General features: G+C 36.1%; 1 protein-coding gene across 1 annotated transcript in view; it reads left to right on the top strand.

The window, feature by feature from the left end:
• Window positions 1–17,629, top strand: part of LOC127833381 (26S proteasome non-ATPase regulatory subunit 1-like) — a 272,314-nt gene that overhangs the window by 26,226 nt on the left and 228,459 nt on the right. Inside the window, exons 12-19 of the mRNA XM_052358604.1 lie at window positions 220–298; window positions 2,292–2,391; window positions 2,829–2,902; window positions 3,948–4,008; window positions 5,004–5,054; window positions 7,770–7,846; window positions 10,932–11,147; window positions 17,191–17,255. Coding sequence (XP_052214564.1) covers window positions 220–298; window positions 2,292–2,391; window positions 2,829–2,902; window positions 3,948–4,008; window positions 5,004–5,054; window positions 7,770–7,846; window positions 10,932–11,147; window positions 17,191–17,255 — 723 coding nt within the window. The remainder of the gene's footprint in view (window positions 1–219; window positions 299–2,291; window positions 2,392–2,828; window positions 2,903–3,947; window positions 4,009–5,003; window positions 5,055–7,769; window positions 7,847–10,931; window positions 11,148–17,190; window positions 17,256–17,629) is intronic.

Below are 17,629 nucleotides of genomic sequence, written 5' to 3' on the forward strand. Positions count from 1 at the left end.
AGCTCTACACACCTTAACCATTTTTGGGTCACTAGGTCGAAGGTCAAGGTCACTGTGACCTCTAAAAAAAACAAACAAATAAATAAATTCTGACAATCTTTCATTTATTCAAAACTGCACCCGCAGCCGAGCGTTCGCACCCGTTATATGGTGCTTTTGTTTGACTCTTTGTAATCATTTCAAATTTCAAAATAAATAAAAAAATAAAACTGATTTCAGAGAAAACTTGGAGTGGCTGGCTAGAGCAACCAACTGGGCAAAGTTCACAGCCACAGCCAGTCTAGGGGTCATACACAAGGTAGGAAATGTGGCCAATAAAATGTCAAAAATGGACTATTTGCTGTAATATGACCTTTCATATAATTATTCACACACTCTAAACCCTATAATTAGAGTGTACAATTTCAACAATAATGCATTTTAATAGAGGATGTGCATGAACAAAAACAGGCCCAAAACATGTTCATAAGGATATGATATCGTTTATTTCCTAACCATGTATGAACAGCATCATGCAAAAGTGTGTCTAAAGTCATATGCAGCCAGTGTAGCTCTTGTTCAGTCTGGTCATGAGCTATCCTGTCAGGTAGTGAGACCGAGACACCTTGCATTACTTTATAGCACACAGGGTAGCTTTTGACCAGACTGACTGAGTGAGACCGAGACACCTTGCATGACTTTATAGCACACAGGGTAGCTTTTGACCAGACTGACCGAGCCAATGCACAGGCTTGTCTTAAGCTACAATGGCTGCATTCAACATAAGCCCCATTTATGCATGAGGCGACTCATAACAGCTGTAGGCAGAAAGGGTTTGCACATGCATTTATCCATTAACCCATTACCACTTAGATACATATTTTTATGCATTTGTAGTCCCTAAGAAAGTTACATTTCATTTAAGACCTCTCTTACTAGAATCAAGTTGTAAAGGCTTCATTTCAAAATCGTATACTAATGAGTAGCAAACATCATAAAACCTGAACAGACTGCGAGTTATTTGCAGGCTGTTCTATATTTTATGCTGTTTGCACATAGCCATTTTTAGCTCCACTATTATATATGAAATATATATAGTGGAGCTATCCTACACTTCCCGCCGTTGGCGTGAGCGTATGCGTTAGCGTCTGCGTTAGCGTGCAAATGTTAAAGTTTTCGTACTACCCCAAATATTTTCTTTGTCCCTTGACACATTGCTTTCATATTTTGCATACTTGTTTACCAACATGACCCCCAACCTATAAACAATAGCAGACAACTCTATCAAGCATTTTGTCATAATGATGGCCCCAATTCCACTTAGAATATGCAGCAAATATTAAAGTTTGCGTACTGCCCCAACTATTTTCAATGTCCCTTGACATATTGCTTTCATATTTTGCATACTTGTTAACCAACATGACCCCAACCTATAAACAAGAGCAGACAACTCTATCATGCATTTTGTCATAATTATGGCCCTTTTCCACTTAGAATATGCAGCAAATGTTAACATTTGCGTACTACTCCAACTATTTTCAATGTCCCTTGACATATTGCTTTCATATTTTGCATACTTGTTAACCATCATGACCCCAACCTATAAACAAGAGCAGACAACTGTATCAAGCATTTTGACAGAATTATTGCCCCTTTTATACTAAGAATATGCATATTATTGATAATTCTATGTTAAAGTTTGCGTTCTACCCCAAATTGTATTTCCTATATCCTTTGACATATTGCTTTTATATTTTGCATACTTGTTAACCAACATGACCCCAACTTATAAACAAGAGCATACCACTGTATCAAGCATGTTGACATACTTATGGCCCCTTTTACACTTATATAATACCACAATGGATTCCACCCAAACAATACCTCACGCCCCTACCCAGAATCAGTCCCTCCCCCCCCCAACATCCACCCCCATTTTTTTTTTTTTAACATCATCTAATAAATTACCACACCCCACATTATACCCACCTCTCACCCCTCCCTACCCCCATTTTTTTTTTAAACATCATCTAATAAATTACCACAACCCACATTAAACTCCCTCTCACCCCCCTCACCCCCCTACCCCCCCCCCCTACCCCCCCCCCCAATTTTTATTTTTTATTTTTGAAAGATCATCTTATAAATTATTGAATTTGAACAATTTCCCCATGATGGCTTACGTTATACTGTCAAGCACTTGAATAGTCGAGCGCCCTGTCCTCTGACAGCTCTTGTCACTTTGCTTCTGAGTAGGAAAGGGTTAATCCATTTTGCCATGTTCTGCCACATGTTCCTGTCTATGTTCACAGGGTCATGAGAAGGAGGCATTAAACCTGATGTCCACATACCTCCCTAAGGATAACAGCCCGGGCTCAGCATACTCTGAGGGGGGCGGGCTCTATGCTTTAGGTTTGCAATATATTTACAGTAGGAAGTTTCTCTTTTGTTATTAAAGGGCTTTATTGATTTACAGTTGTCTCTCTCCATGTGTGGTTGTTATGTTATAATTATCCTCCTACCATTAGTATAAATAACATGTTTTATAACAAAAATCTATGTTTTAAATAATTCTTTACATTTAAAAATGTACTTTCTATTATGCAGAACCATACATATTTTTTTGAAAGAATTTCTTATAAATCATAATATTTACAAATCATTTTATTGGTTTGTCTTTTTATTTTACTTTGTTTGTACTGTTTAACTATTTATTTCTTTAAGTGTAAAAACAACATCTAAACATTACGATGAAAGCCAAAGGTTAAAATTACAAGATACATATTACCTGATATAACTCTATTCTTTGTTTTATGTAGCAGATAGAACTGATATGCTTTCCATTACAGGTCTTATCCATGCCAATCATGGTAGAAATATAACCGATTATCTACTCAATCAAGTAAAGGAGGCATCCTCAGATGTGAGTATGCAATGGCATTCACTTAGATTTATCCTCAAGATAAGTTTGGCTGACATTCTTTGTCCTCAAAGAAAAAATGGTAGACCTTTGTCACCCATTTTGATCCAAAATCAACTGGTAGAAAGTTTACATTTCATGTGTGTTTGCTTTATTGTAATTCTATGTAAGCTGATGTGATTGATCCTCTACAAGTGTGTTTGACATGCCATGCGTTTTATGGCACAATATCATTATTGTAACAAGATCTTGACAAGATCTTGAAATGAGTGTGACATAATTGTGATGTGATTTGAGACCAAGTTTCAACTGTTAATCCCATGTGTTTTGACTTCAGAAGAACAGATATGAATCATTGGGCCAATATTTTGTTGTTACAAAGTTTTTTATGTTTAATGTCCTTCATGTGACCAAGCCAAAGACAGCTTGTTAAATTTTATATTCATTGTTTTACCTGTTCTTTGCTTTTGTATGTGTTGCATCAAACCTTTTTATTGTTTATTATAACATTCAAATCTAAAGAAAATGTAGGGAATTAAGATATATTAATTATAAGGAATTGTGTTAAGTTTTGCTGACAGAGCCATGTGATTCTTCCCATGATCATGTGAACCTCGCACTGGGAAAATTGGACTAAATGCCTGTGCGCACAGGCTAATTTGGGTCAACACTTTTATAGTATATTTTGTTTAACTCTTTCAGTACGGGAACCGAATTTTGAAGGCCTGTGCAAACAGTTTGGATCCAGATGAGACGCCACACAACGTGGCGTCTCATCAGGATCCAAACTGTTTGCTATTCTGATAGTATTCTTTGAAAAAAATCAAAGAAAATGCTAATTTTAGAAATTTAGCAGACAACATTTTAGCAGACGACAAATTTCCCAGCATGCAAAGGGTTAAATGTAGTCTCCTCTAAGCCTTTATAAAAAGTCTTTTCTAAGAAAATAAATCCAGTTTTGGCAAAAATGTGTCCTCCCAGATTACGCACATGCATTAAGCCCTGATTTCCCATAACTCATCTCCTTACCTCGGCTCCTGTATTCCAGATGGTGAGACACGGTGGGTGCCTGGGTTTGGGACTGGCTGCCATGGGAACAGCAAGGCAGGGTACGTAATTCTGATAACACAACTCCATACAGGATGTCACAGAAGGATTATTTTGTTTGCCCTTCTGTCTGTCTGTCCGACCTTCTGTGTGTCTGTCCTACTGTCTGCCTGTCTTTCTGTTTCTCTGTCTGGCAGTTCCTTTTTCTGTCTGCCCTTTTGCCAGACTTTTCTTCAGTCTGTCTGTCCTGTTGATTTTCTGTTCTTTACTGGCAATGTAGATTTAACTGTCTTGTATAGCACTGGAACAGATTGCCAAAAGTCTATAATATTGCACAGTTGTTGATTTTGACTGTTTCATAATTATCCATATCAAACAACCTTACTATGACTTTGACTTAACTCTTTGTACACTACATAAACCCATATTGTCAAGCACCAACACTTTGATACTTAAACAGATTTTGCTGAAGACCATTCTGTATCACCCAATTTTTATGCCCCTGAAGGAGGGCATATCGTGATCGGAACGTTCGTCCGTCTGTCTGTTTGTCTGTCTCTCCGTGACACTTTGTGTTTAGGTTTTGCGTTGAGGTTAAGAAAAATGCTCATAACTTCTATGACGCTTCAGATAGCAACTTGATATTTGGCATGCATGTGTATCTCATGGAGCTGCACATTTTGAGTGGTGAATGGTCAAGGTCAAGGTCATCCTTCAAGGTCAAAGGTCAAATATATGGCTTCAAAGCGGCGCAGAAGTGGGCATTGTGTTTCTGACAAACACATCTCTTTTTTTGGCATTGACATTGTATTGGAAATGGTATATTCAGCTTCAACCAAGGGCTTGTGTGCTTCTCAAACACAGATTCTTGTTATTGGAGTCTATAATACTATTAATTTTAATACAATTATATACAATTATTTCCGCTTCAAAATCACTTTTAATGATTATTGTATCTCACATACTCAAATTAAAGTTGACATAAACCAGAGGAGTTTCTATTAATAGACAGCATTGATACCTAATAATGTTAATGGTTGACATTTGTTTCTTGCAGATATTTATGAACAACTGAAGTTTAACTTGTACCAAGATGATGCAGTGACTGGTAAGATTTCTCTCCCTTGTTTGCAGGCTAATGAATATAGTGTAGCAGATTGAATTAATCTTTGTTTTGTTTCCAATAGTATATGATTTTAGTGTTGCATATTTGTGATTATAGTGTTTCTTATAGCATTTGTGATTGTTGTATTGCATTTATTATTGTTGTGTTGCCAAGTACATTTATGATTATAGTGTTGCCAATAGAAATAAGAAGTATAGTGTTTCCAAGTACATTTATGATTATAGTGTTGCCAATAGCATTTAGAGTATAGTGTTGCCAGTCACATTTATGATTATAGTGTTGCCAATAGAATTAAGAAGTATAGTGCTGCCAGTCACATTTATGATTATAGTGTTGCCAATAGCATTAAGAGTATAGTGTTGCCAGTCACATTTATGATTATAGTGTTGCCAATAGCATTAAGAGTATAGTGTTGCCAGTCACATTTATGATTATAGTGTTGCCAATAGCATTAAGAGTATAGTGTTGCCAGTCACATTTATGATTATAGTGTTGCCAATAGAATTAAGAAGTATAGTGCTGCCAGTCACATTTATGATTATAGTGCTGCCAATAGCATTAAGAGTGTAGTGTTGCCAGTCACATTTATGATTATAGTGTTGCCAATAGCATTAAGAGTATAGTGTTGCCAGTCACATTTATGATTATAGTGTTGCCAATAGCATTAAGAGTATAGTGTTGCCAGTCACATTTATGATTATAGTGTTGCCAATAGAATTAAGAAGTATAGTGTTGCCAGTCACATTTATGATTATAGTGTTGCCAATAGCATTAAGAGTATAGTGTTGCCAGTCACATTTATGATTATAGTGCTGCCAATACAATTTATTGTTGTAGTGCTGCTTAACGCATTTATGATTATAGTGTTTTAAAATAGCATTTATGAGCAGGGATCATATTTTCCAGCAACATCAATCGGTCTGGATTGCACTGGGGAAAATGTGTCCGAAAATTTATATCCGAAATCATGACAAATTACGTTAAAATATATACAATTGATTTTGCCATTCATGAAGGTGGTATAATAAAAGTACAAGTTAAATTCCCTTAGGCATTTTTTAAACGGTAAATACGAGTTTTCTCAATTGGTTTTATCATTTGCTATTTCATTGTTGTTTCGTGCACGGACTCTAGATGAGTCAATATACGCTCCGTGTTTCGTGTGCTGTTTTATCTGACTTTTTATCATCGTTGTCAATATTATTAATCTGTGTGATTTGATACCACGCATCTAAACTTCCGGTCGTGGTTATTCAACAACAAACAATAAAGTATACAAATTATTTCGATTCTAACACGATTTTTACTAAAGCTTTATACAATGTATATTATTTGTCTTGAGTACTTGTGTGAAGTTCCGCCCATAAAATAACTTTTGGCTGTTCTGTCGATCAGATCCGCAACTTTCATTCATTTATTGCCGGATTATTACGCTGGTGAAAAATGTATCAACATGTTTTGTTAAGTTAAAGCGCGTGCTTTCAATGTATAAGGTCCGCCCACAATTATTGCAGAATATCCGATTTTCTTCTTTGTTTATATGAAAGTTTACAGTTTCATGCATGAAATGCACAATTTCCAAGAGGATAACATCAAGATTTCCATCTCGGAAGTAACTGTCAACAATTTTATCGTGGACGAGTACACATTACGGACCGATTAATTAGTGTGCTAGGTATAAGCCATTGAAATTATCGATTGATATTGACACGGGTTATTCACGCATGACTAATACACAACCACACGAATCTTCGCTGCTTCGGGTCATACTAGTCGGCTGACATGCAATAAACTGGTCCTGACCGGTTTAGAGACTGCAGAGTATGGTATATCACACCTAATCAAGATAATAATGTAAATAGGGGGTGTTAGCATGTTCACTGGGTAATCGATTTCATGACATGCGAATTTTAGCAAACAGAATAGGACCGACTGTTTGGGATTTTCAATCGGTCTTTCATGACCCCAATCGGTCTAGGACCGACAAAACCAAAAAAAATATGATCTCTGTTAATGAGTATAGTGTTTCAAATAGCATTTATGATGGTAGGATTGCCAATAGCATGAGAAATTTGTATGGTGCTATCAGATGATGATTTTGTGAAAATATTTCTTCTGCTGATGCTGTTTATAATGATGGGTCTGATGAAAATTATAAAAAAATTCATATTAATAGTGATGCAAATGATGTTTGTAATAGTGTAGGCTGCTGCTGATCGCGTTTTTGATGATGATGATGATGATGATGATGATGATGATGATGATGATGATGATGATGATGATGATGATGATGATGATGATGATGACTTTAAAATGATGATGTTCCTGGAAGCAGATGATGATGCTGTTGAAATGATGGTGATTGTGGTAGTGGTGGCTGTTTCTGCTTTTTCTTCTGATTAAGAAGTAGAAGAAGATGATGATATTTTATAATGTAACTTGATGTTCAATTTCATGATAGGAATGGTTGTACCACTTAATATTGTGCTTGTAATGGACATTTCAGTTAGATTGACAAGGTTGTTTTGTTTGTTTATGCTGCTGCAGCTGCTGTTGACAATACTGCACTTGATAACACTCAATGCACTGATTATTCTGAGGATAATTAATAAAATTATGATGTTGAACACAACGTTTTGATATAGTCACTTCTCTAGCCTATTACAATCCTGTTCACCCCAATGTTTTGTTCCACAGGGGAGGCTGCTGGTATAGCTATGGGTCTTGTGATGGTAGGAACAAAGTCAGCGCAGGCCATTGAAGACATGGTTGCTGTAAGTATGCATACTTCTCACTGAAACTGCTGGAGAAATATAGTGATCCTATCATATTGGCAAATAATAAAAAAATCGCGTATTTTCTGTTTTTTTGTCTCAAGAAAGATAATTTTAGTGTTATGGTAGAAATATTTATCTCTGTCTGATTTAGCTCTTATATAAAGTGTATTATGATTATTATCCCTCACCAACGGCGGAGGGATATAGAATTGGCATTGCACCTCCGTTAGTCCATCCATCCATCCATCCATCCATCCATCCATCCATCCATCCATCCATCCATCCATCCATCCATCCATCCATCCATCCATCCATCCATCCATCCATCCATCCATCTGTCCTCCTGTCTGTTACTAACAGAAATTATGTGGCGGGGGATATCAATTCAAGAAATTTGATTTTAATTAATATTTGTATGCATAAATACAGTCCACTCTCGTTATATCGAAGTCGGGGGGAACAAGAAAAAATATCTAGATAACGAGAGTTTGAGATATCCGATTAGGCGTTTTCAAAGAAAAAATGAGACGAAAATTTACCTTGTTTTTAACATCTAAATACCTGCTAAGTGGTCTAACTAAAGCCGTCACCGTGTGGCATAATACTCTCTACCTGATATACTTGTATACGCGTTTTTACAAGGCACGATTACTTTTGCTATTTAAATGCTAAAAATGACGTTTTAAGTATTACAGAATTGCATGAACACATGCAGTTATAATTTTTCTAAACTGTCGAGTAAACATCCGGTAATGTTGCTATTTAAAGCAAAAATATAACTCAATGCATTTTGGAATGTTGTTTGTAAAAACAATTAGTCTTTCGGCAGGCTGTGTATTAATTGCAGTTAATTTATGTTAAAGTGACAGTTTAAGTGACAGGCCTTACTCAAGTGTTAATGGCTAACGACATTACACACGTGTGATCATTGATGCAATCAACGGATCAATTTCCTCGTGAGCAGCCGGGCGAAGCGGGACGGTGAAATATAAAAAAAAAAAATTCTCACCTTTTGCCGACACTGGGACAGTTATTCACACTTCGAGATAAACCACAGTAAATACATGTAAAATCGGACCTCGGGACAAAATTTTATATCAACATATCGAATTATTCGACATAACGAAAATCGAGATATGCGATGTTTATTTATATAGATAAAGAAGGAAAAAAGTTGAGACATTGAGCTTACTTCGACATATCGAGAATATCGAGATATCCGATGTCGAGATAACGAGAGTGGACTGTACTCATAAATACTCATTAATTATACTTGCTGCTATATTGACTCAAGCCATTCATATAGTTACTTGTTTACATACTTGAAAGTTTCTATTCATGATATTTATACACTATGACACCTGATGCAATGCCATGCATAGTTGATGTGTTGATGATATCAAGTCACAGGTTTTGTCCCATTAGCGTGCTTGCATTTTTAAAATAAAACCCGTTTGTTATAAACATAGTATTATTTGCATGTTAAATATCATGAAGGAAAGGTGCTGCAGGTTTCAAGTTATTTCTGTATTATGTCCAAAAAAAAGGTCATTGTGCGTTGGTGTGTGCGTCGTTACGAATTTATTGTCAATTAAACATGGGATTTCCTATTGAAACATGATCAGGTCTTGTGGAATTGAAATCTGAAGTTATGTTAAAATCCCCAATCTTAAAATCGTCACTGCTACATGCCTTGGAGGATGTTCATTGAACTATGGATATTTATAACCCATCACCAAGCCCAACAAGAAAGAGGGACATTTTTGGAAATTATGGGATAAATAGAAAGCTGAGAGGTTTATTTACTAGGAACAAAATACAATGCTTGTGATGTTTAGATGTTTCTGCCTCACCTTTCCCACTTAGATACGTATTTTAAAGCATTTATAGTCCCTTAGAAAGTTGCATTCAATTAAAGACCTTTCTTACTAAATTCAAGTTTTAAAGGCTTTATTTCCAATCCTTAGATACTGATGAGAAGCAAACAGCATAAAACCTGAACAGACTGCGAGTTACTAACAAGCAGTCCTGGTTTTATGCTGTTTGCACATAGCCATTTTCACTTTGCTTCTGAGTGGGAAAGGGTTAAAGAGCAGAACAGTATTTGACTTTTACAAAGTATTCTCTGTGTATTAAATTTCTCAAATATTACAGGATTTTGTTGATTATCATTTTGTGAGATAATATACCACTTTTCATTTATAACTTTATATTCAGTTTTGATGCTCATTAATTGTATGGAAATCTATTTCCCATATCAGTGCTTATATTGTCAGATTTATGCTGAAAGTTGGCCCCCATTACCCTTTTAAGACACTAATTTTCACCCTATATCTATCTAAAAATACTGTTCTGAATGTATTTTGCAGTATTGGTCTGTACACCTCTGTCCCTTTATTGTATACTGGTGTCGGGTCTTTCATATGTTGTACTTGTATTTTACCCAGTCTCTGGGAAACCCATACTTTATGCATGTGCATAAAGTATATCCCAAGTTTAGTTTTTTTGCAGCTTGCACAGGCTAACTTGGGACAAAATGTCTGCTTAGACTGGATTTTTCATTAAGAAGAGACGTCCTCTTCGGTCTATAAGATTTTAGGGTGTAGTTTTCTGGAATTAAAAAAATGGTAGCTATTATGAATATTTAGGAATATGAAATGAACTTTTCGTAATTAAGCAGCCAGGAAAGCGTTGTAGCAATGTATAACGCACACAATTTGAAATTTGGAGGTAAAAAACTGTATGCTATACGTGACAACTTTTGGTTATTTATTTTGGTTTTGCAAGTTATTTAATAATCTCTTTATTTTGATGCTGAACTAATTGGTGGCAAGTACTATCTATTTCTCAACCATGTATATACTAGTTGGTTTACACATCTTGATCTGACAATTAAAAAGACCTAAGGCATGGGGAAATGTATTGTGATCCAAACTCAAAATGAACTCAAATCTCTCTGTCAATATGAAAATATTCAGTAACATTTATTGTACCATTTATTTGTACCAAGGGAATAGTTGCGGGCTTGTGGTATGATTCAAGAAGGGCAGTTATTACAAACCTCCTTCATGTATATTTGCAGTATGCCCAGGAGACTCAGCATGAGAAGATCCTGCGCGGGCTAGCCATTGGTATCGCGCTGACCATGTATGGGCGCATGGAGGAGGCTGACGCGCTGGTGGACAGCCTGTGTCGAGACAAGGATCCCATCCTGCGCTGGTCCGGCATGTACACGATAGGGATGGCATATTGCGGCTCAGGCAACAACCAGGCTATACGCAGGCTACTGCACGTTGCTGTATGTACACTTAACATTAATCTTCAAAAATGGGGCTAAATGCGCTCTCAAAGATTATTCTCCAATGCTCAATCAGGGCCGACACTTTTCTCTTATGCTGGATTTTCATTCAGTAGACTTCCTTCACATAAAACATACCATTAAAGCGGAAAGTGTTGTCCCAGATAAGCCTCTGTAGATGACACAGGCTAGTCTGGTAGAACACATAACGCATATGCATTGTGCCCAGTTGGCATGTACACAATAGGGATGGCCTACCTCCGGTCCGGAAACAACCAGGCTCTACGCAGGCTACTGCATGTCGCTTACCTTTTTTACCTTACCTGACCTTAGTAAGCGTGCTATAAAATGTTAATTAAATGTCCAGCAAGTAGGCCTAAATGAATGCATGGAATTGTTGTATTTTTTTCAAATACCAAAACTGTTTGAAATAGAAATCTACAAAAGCTATTCAATTTACATTAACATGTAATTAAATTGACTTTCTATTTTGTGTAGTATAGGGGAATACACAATTTCAATTCAGCCTTTGCTGTTATGAAAAAGGATATAGCAGTGCGTTTTGCAACAATGTTAACTGCGTGTTAAGCGTTAAAAAAAAACTTATTAAAACAGCTAAAGGGATCCACCAGTTTCACCCGCAACTCTCGCCATTAAAACAGTTTATGTGTGCGCTTATGTAGTTTAAACATATTTTATTTCTAAATTGACAATTACAAATAAATTACAATTCACAAAATATAATATGGAAAAAGGGGTGTGTGCCCCTATATATTAAGTTTCTGTCAGATGTATGTGCACTTAGTCAGCACACTTTCCGTGTTAATGGAATTTAATGTATAAAGGAAGTCTTCTTAATAAAACTGCAGTCCAAGCGGTAAGGCACATGCATTAAGACCTGTTTTCATAGAGCGCGTTTTCAAACTGAGGTAATGGGGTAAAATAGTCCTTGACAATACAGGTCAGAAGTTCATGTTAGTGAATGACTGACCCTGGCAGTCCTTCCACTATTGAACACTGTAAGTTTTACATGTGAAAACTCTTAATATATAATTTTAATATTTATATTTATGCCCCGTTAGAAGAAGAGGGGGAATATTGTTTTGCACATGTCGGTCGGTCGGTCCGTCCGTCCACCAGATGGTTTCCGGATGCTTTGGCCTAGGATCATGAAACTTCATAGGTTCATTGATCATGACTGGCAGATGACCCTTAATGATTTTATGGTCACTAGGTCAAAGGTCAGGGTCATGGTGACCCGAAATAGTGAAATGATTTCCGGATGATAGCTCAAGAACGCTTATGCCTAGGATCATAAAACTTCATAGGTACATTGATCATGACTCGCAGATGACCCCTATTGATTTTCAGGTCACTAGGTCAAAGGTCAAGGTCACGGTGACCCGAAATAGTAATATGGTTTTCGGATGATAACTCAAGAACGCTTATGCCTAGGATCATGAAACTTCATTGGTGCATTGATCATGACTCGCAGATGACCCCTATTGATTTTCATGTCACTAGGTCAAAGGTCAAGGTCACAGTGACCCGAAATAGTAAAATGGTTTCCGGATAATAACTCAAGAACGCTTATGCATAGGATCATGAAACTTCATAGGTACATTGATCATGACTCGCAGATGACCCCTATTGATTTTCAGGTCACAAGGTCAAAGGTGAAGGTCATTTGAAAAAAAAGTTGAGTTATTGTCATCACCTTGGCGTCGGCGTCTGGTTAAGTTTTGTGTTTAGGTCCACTTTTCTCATAAAGTATCAAAGCTATTGCATTCAAACTTGGTACACTTACTTACTATCATGAGGGGACTGGGCAGGCAAAGTTAGATAACTCTGGCATGCATTTTGACCGAATTATTTGCCCTTTTTATACTTAAGAAAAAAGTATACGTTTTGCGATTGGGAATATAGCAGAATTTTGGTTATGAAATCGAGCAAAAAAAAACCTGCCTAGGATCATGAAACTTCTTAGGTACATTGATCATGACTGGCAGAGGACCCCTATTGATTTTCAGGTCACTAGGTCAAAGGTCAAGGTCACAGTGACTTGAAACTGTAAAATGGTTTCCGGGTGATAACTCAAGAATACTTAGGCCTTGGATCATGAAACTTCATAGGTACATTTATCATAACATGTACTTGCAGATGACCCCTATTGATTTTTACTATATAGCCTTGCATCATGCATAGATTAGTGTACAAGTAGTACTGCTTTGTTAGTTGTTAAATATTATATGTTAAAGAATAAAAGAAACATTAAAAGGGTGGATTTGGTCAGCTGTATCGGGAGGAGGAGGCTGAATATGTCCCCAAATTAGTCAGTGAAAAACCAAGATTTGGTCGGGGAAGTCAGTGAAAAGTCAGGGAATTTTATTTCATCAGGTTGGTGGCAACCCTGATAAACTACATAGCAACTTCATATTTGGCTTACTGGGGGGCATTGTGTTTCTCAAAGAAATCTATACTAACTAGTATCAGTGCTTTGCATTGACCATTCCAAGGCGGTGACCCCAGCTTTATTGTACTAAGTGTGTACATGTTTGTTGTTTTTCGAATAGTGCTGTACTGTTTTGGCAATTGGTCACTTGCCATTAATAAAGGACCCCAAAATTTGTATAATAAGAATGCAATACTGCTGGAGCAGCTGAAGTTTCACTTCTTTATATAAAACTTTCTGAAATGTGCCATTTAAAAAACGTTTACATGATGTAAACAAAATCTTAAAGTTTGTACAGTGTATCTCTTATGACCTTCCTGAAAAATATGATCCCGTGTGTGCTTGGTTTATTAAACCAGGATTAATGTTGCCCTGAAAACTGACTGCATGTTTATGCAGACTTTTCATAGATTCATTTGGATTATTATTTCATCCACTTGTTTTGAGGAGACTGCAATTTCATGTAATGTTTTTTCTAGCTCTAGCCTCCTCCATGTTCTGACACATGTTTATTTTGACGATATGGGCAGATATTTGAATCCATAAAATGCCCGAGTGTCTCTTGAAAGCTGTTAGCTTCAGCGATTGTTCAAGGAAAAGTTGTGGAAAGAAAGACTAATTGCTTAGAAATAGCATCACATGTTTGGAAAGGACAGCGTGAAACTGTTAATGACAGCATTAAGCATGTATGAAGTGTTTACAAGGCTGCTCCTTAAGGTGTGTGTTAATGTTGCCATTGATGAAAGTTTTCTTTCAAAGTACATTGTACTCCTGCACTTTTCTACATATGATAACAGCTTGAGGTCAATGATTTTTTAGACAGTGAATATAACGATTGGTTTGTAAGGTTATTCAGTATTTTTTTCATATCATGGCATTAAGTTGACCCTTATCCACTCAGAAGCAAAGTGAGCATGGCTGTGTGCAAACAGCATAAAACCAGAACAGCCTGCAAGTAACTCGCAGTCTGTTCAGGTTTTATGCTGTTTGCTACTCATCAGTATCTAAGGGTTGGAAATGAAGCCTTTTCAATTTGAATCTAGTAATAACTGTCTTATATTAAATTGAACTTTCTAAGGGACTACAAATCCGTCATAATATTTTTCTAAGTGGTAAAGGGTTAATGATCTCTCATCCTGAGCTGGTTATTATAAGCAGTATAAAATTCCAAATTAAAGATTTCATGAATGTTCCTTACACAAGTCATATATGGCTGTGCCTGGAATCTGCAAACCTGCAATAATTGGATTTGTGGGCCAGGTATATATATTTTTTAGTAGAACTGTTAAAACCCCTTATATTGCCTGCTAGTATCACCATTATAGCCCATTATAGTTGTTTTCCACGAAACTCATGGAGTTTCTTATTGAAATTTCTCTCATCAGTTACTGTAGTTTTCTGCTCTACCATTGATTCATAATGTCTATTATGGCAGATTGGTGTTCTGTGAAAGGGAAATGAAGTATGTTGGCACACACTCGAACATTGTAAAGATTATAAAACATTAAAAGAAAAAAAATAGAATGCCAAAAAACTTTTTTTTTCCATGTTGTTTTATGCTTTATAGGTATAATTTACCCATGCTTTTCAATAAAGTATAAATACAGCCATTTCCTAAATGAAAATAACTAGTAAGCTAAATACTCAGTTGTTGAAAAGAGCCATTAAAATGTTTAAAATGAATATTCTGAATATAAATAGTTGGGTAATATTTTGGAGAACATGTCAGTTAATGGTTTTGTTAATTTATGGCCTTGTTACTTAGCTTGAAATAAACATGAAAATCTCTTTTCTTTGTCCTGTGTTCAACTGTAATAGCCATTCTATTACATACTGGATATGGGATGATATAGGTTTTTTTATCAGATGTGAAAACTTGCTAGTGTGGGATTGTCCATCTGTTACTTCAAAGTTAGGCATCAACATGGTTGTAGTCATACTCCCCCCCCCTCGTCCCCGATAGTCGTGCAAAGCTATATTGATCTATCTTTCTATCTGTCTGTCAGGTTTTTTTAACATTTGAACTTGCAGGCAATGTTCCCGATGATATGAAGTTGTGCATGCGCAATGTTTATAGTCCTGCATTAAAAATTGCAACATTTATGCTCTTTTCTCAGTTTAGACTTTTATAACAATATGTTACACATTACATTGGCAATGTCACTTAATATATTGTGACAAATTAAATTGTTTCTTCTCATATTTTTATGCCCCCGGTAGGGTGGCATATAGCAGTTGAACTGTCAGTCCGTTTGTCTGTCTGTCTGTCTGTTTGTCTGTCCGCAAACTTTAACATTGGCCATAACTTTTGCAATATTGAAGATAGCAACTTGATATTTGGAATGAATGTGTATCTCATGAAGCTGCACATTTTGAGTGGTGAAAGGTTAAGGTCATCCTTCAAGGTCAAAAGTTAAAAAATACAATCCAAGGGAAGTAATAAGCTTAAAAAGGGAGATAATTTCTAAACCTGCCAAATGATATATTGAAATTTTATTTCAATGTGGCGCAAAAGGGGGAATTGTGTTTCTGACAAACACATCTCTTGTTGTTTTAATGTTTGTTCTTTGCCACTAGGGAATCATTGTATTTCTTTTTAATGTTTGTTCTTTGCCACTAGAGAATCATTGAATTTTTGTTTAATGTTTGTTCTTTGCCACTAGGGAATCATTGTATTTTTTTTTAATGCTTGTTCTTTGCCACTAGGGCATCACTTAATTAAATAATACCAAGTGTTTGGAAAGCTTGTCAATACTGAATGGAACTCTATACTCTCTTGGTAGCACTTTAAAGAGAAAAACAAATCCTAATATAATAACTTGAGAATGAGAAAAGTCACTGGAGGAAAATGTGAGGGAGTCTGATGTGTGAATCAAAATAATGGCTTTCTTTGAGAAAAAGTATAATTTGACTTTGCATCTTGTTATGTTAACATTTCAATCAAAGATTTACACAACTTATTTATGTATGTATAAAGGGTTGAAGCAAAATAAAACATTAATTTGCATGTAATTATGTGTGGTATATACTAAATATACTCGTTAACTGCCACTGACTGTAGTATTTCTATGCATACCCTAATGTTTTTGGTATTTCATGTTAAGTTTTCAATCTCTTGCACAACATTTAATCATATTTGCTAAATTAATTGATAGATATAAAGAATCAAAGTTTATTTTGAAGATTTTTGTTATTGATTATCTCATTTCAAGTTTGGGAATCTTATGTAATTAAAATACTTCATTACAATAAAGTTGTGCTGACCTACCTGTCTGGTTTATGTTAATTATTGTTAATTGGGACCGTGGGCTAGTGGTAGCATGCTGGTGTAGAAATTGGAAGATCCCTGGTTTAAATCCCACTCAGACCACCAAATTTTCCTCACCACACAGGAGTATAAATGCGTACCTGAGATGGAAATAAGCAAATGTGTCGTTGCGGCATAATGCGCCGAATGTAAATGGACATCTATATCCCAGTGATCTGGGGGTAAATGTCAAAGTCATTTGAGATGAGCCTAGTATCATAATCAGACTATAAACCTATGCATTAACCATTTGCCATGTAATTGATGTTTGATTGATTTTTCAGGTGAGTGATGTCAATGATGATGTCAGAAGAGTGGCCGTCACCTCGCTGGGATTTCTGCTGTTCAGGTCAGCGGTTGTTAATTCATAGCCTTAGACCAAGCATGCCCCTTTGAATATGCTGCAGTTATTTCCCCTAACAGTTATTCTCCCAACAATATTTTTATGCCCCCCTTCAAAGAAGAGGGGGTACACTGTAACTCCAATATAACGCGGATGACGGGGTCCAAGCCACGCAACAGCGTTATAAACGGACAGCGTTATAAGTTTTGAGCTTATTTATTTATATTGTCATGCTGTGTTGTCATCTGCAAATACATGCATATAAATCGAATAGAACGATAACAGTATATATACCGCTTTTCTAATGTGCACATTTGTCCGATAATCCAATATAATTACAACATCACTTACGAAAAAATAATGTTAAACATTGATTACAA

The sequence above is a fragment of the Dreissena polymorpha genome, chromosome 6, assembly GCF_020536995.1.
Source record: "Dreissena polymorpha isolate Duluth1 chromosome 6, UMN_Dpol_1.0, whole genome shotgun sequence".
Taxonomy (NCBI): Eukaryota; Metazoa; Mollusca; class Bivalvia; order Myida; family Dreissenidae; genus Dreissena; species Dreissena polymorpha.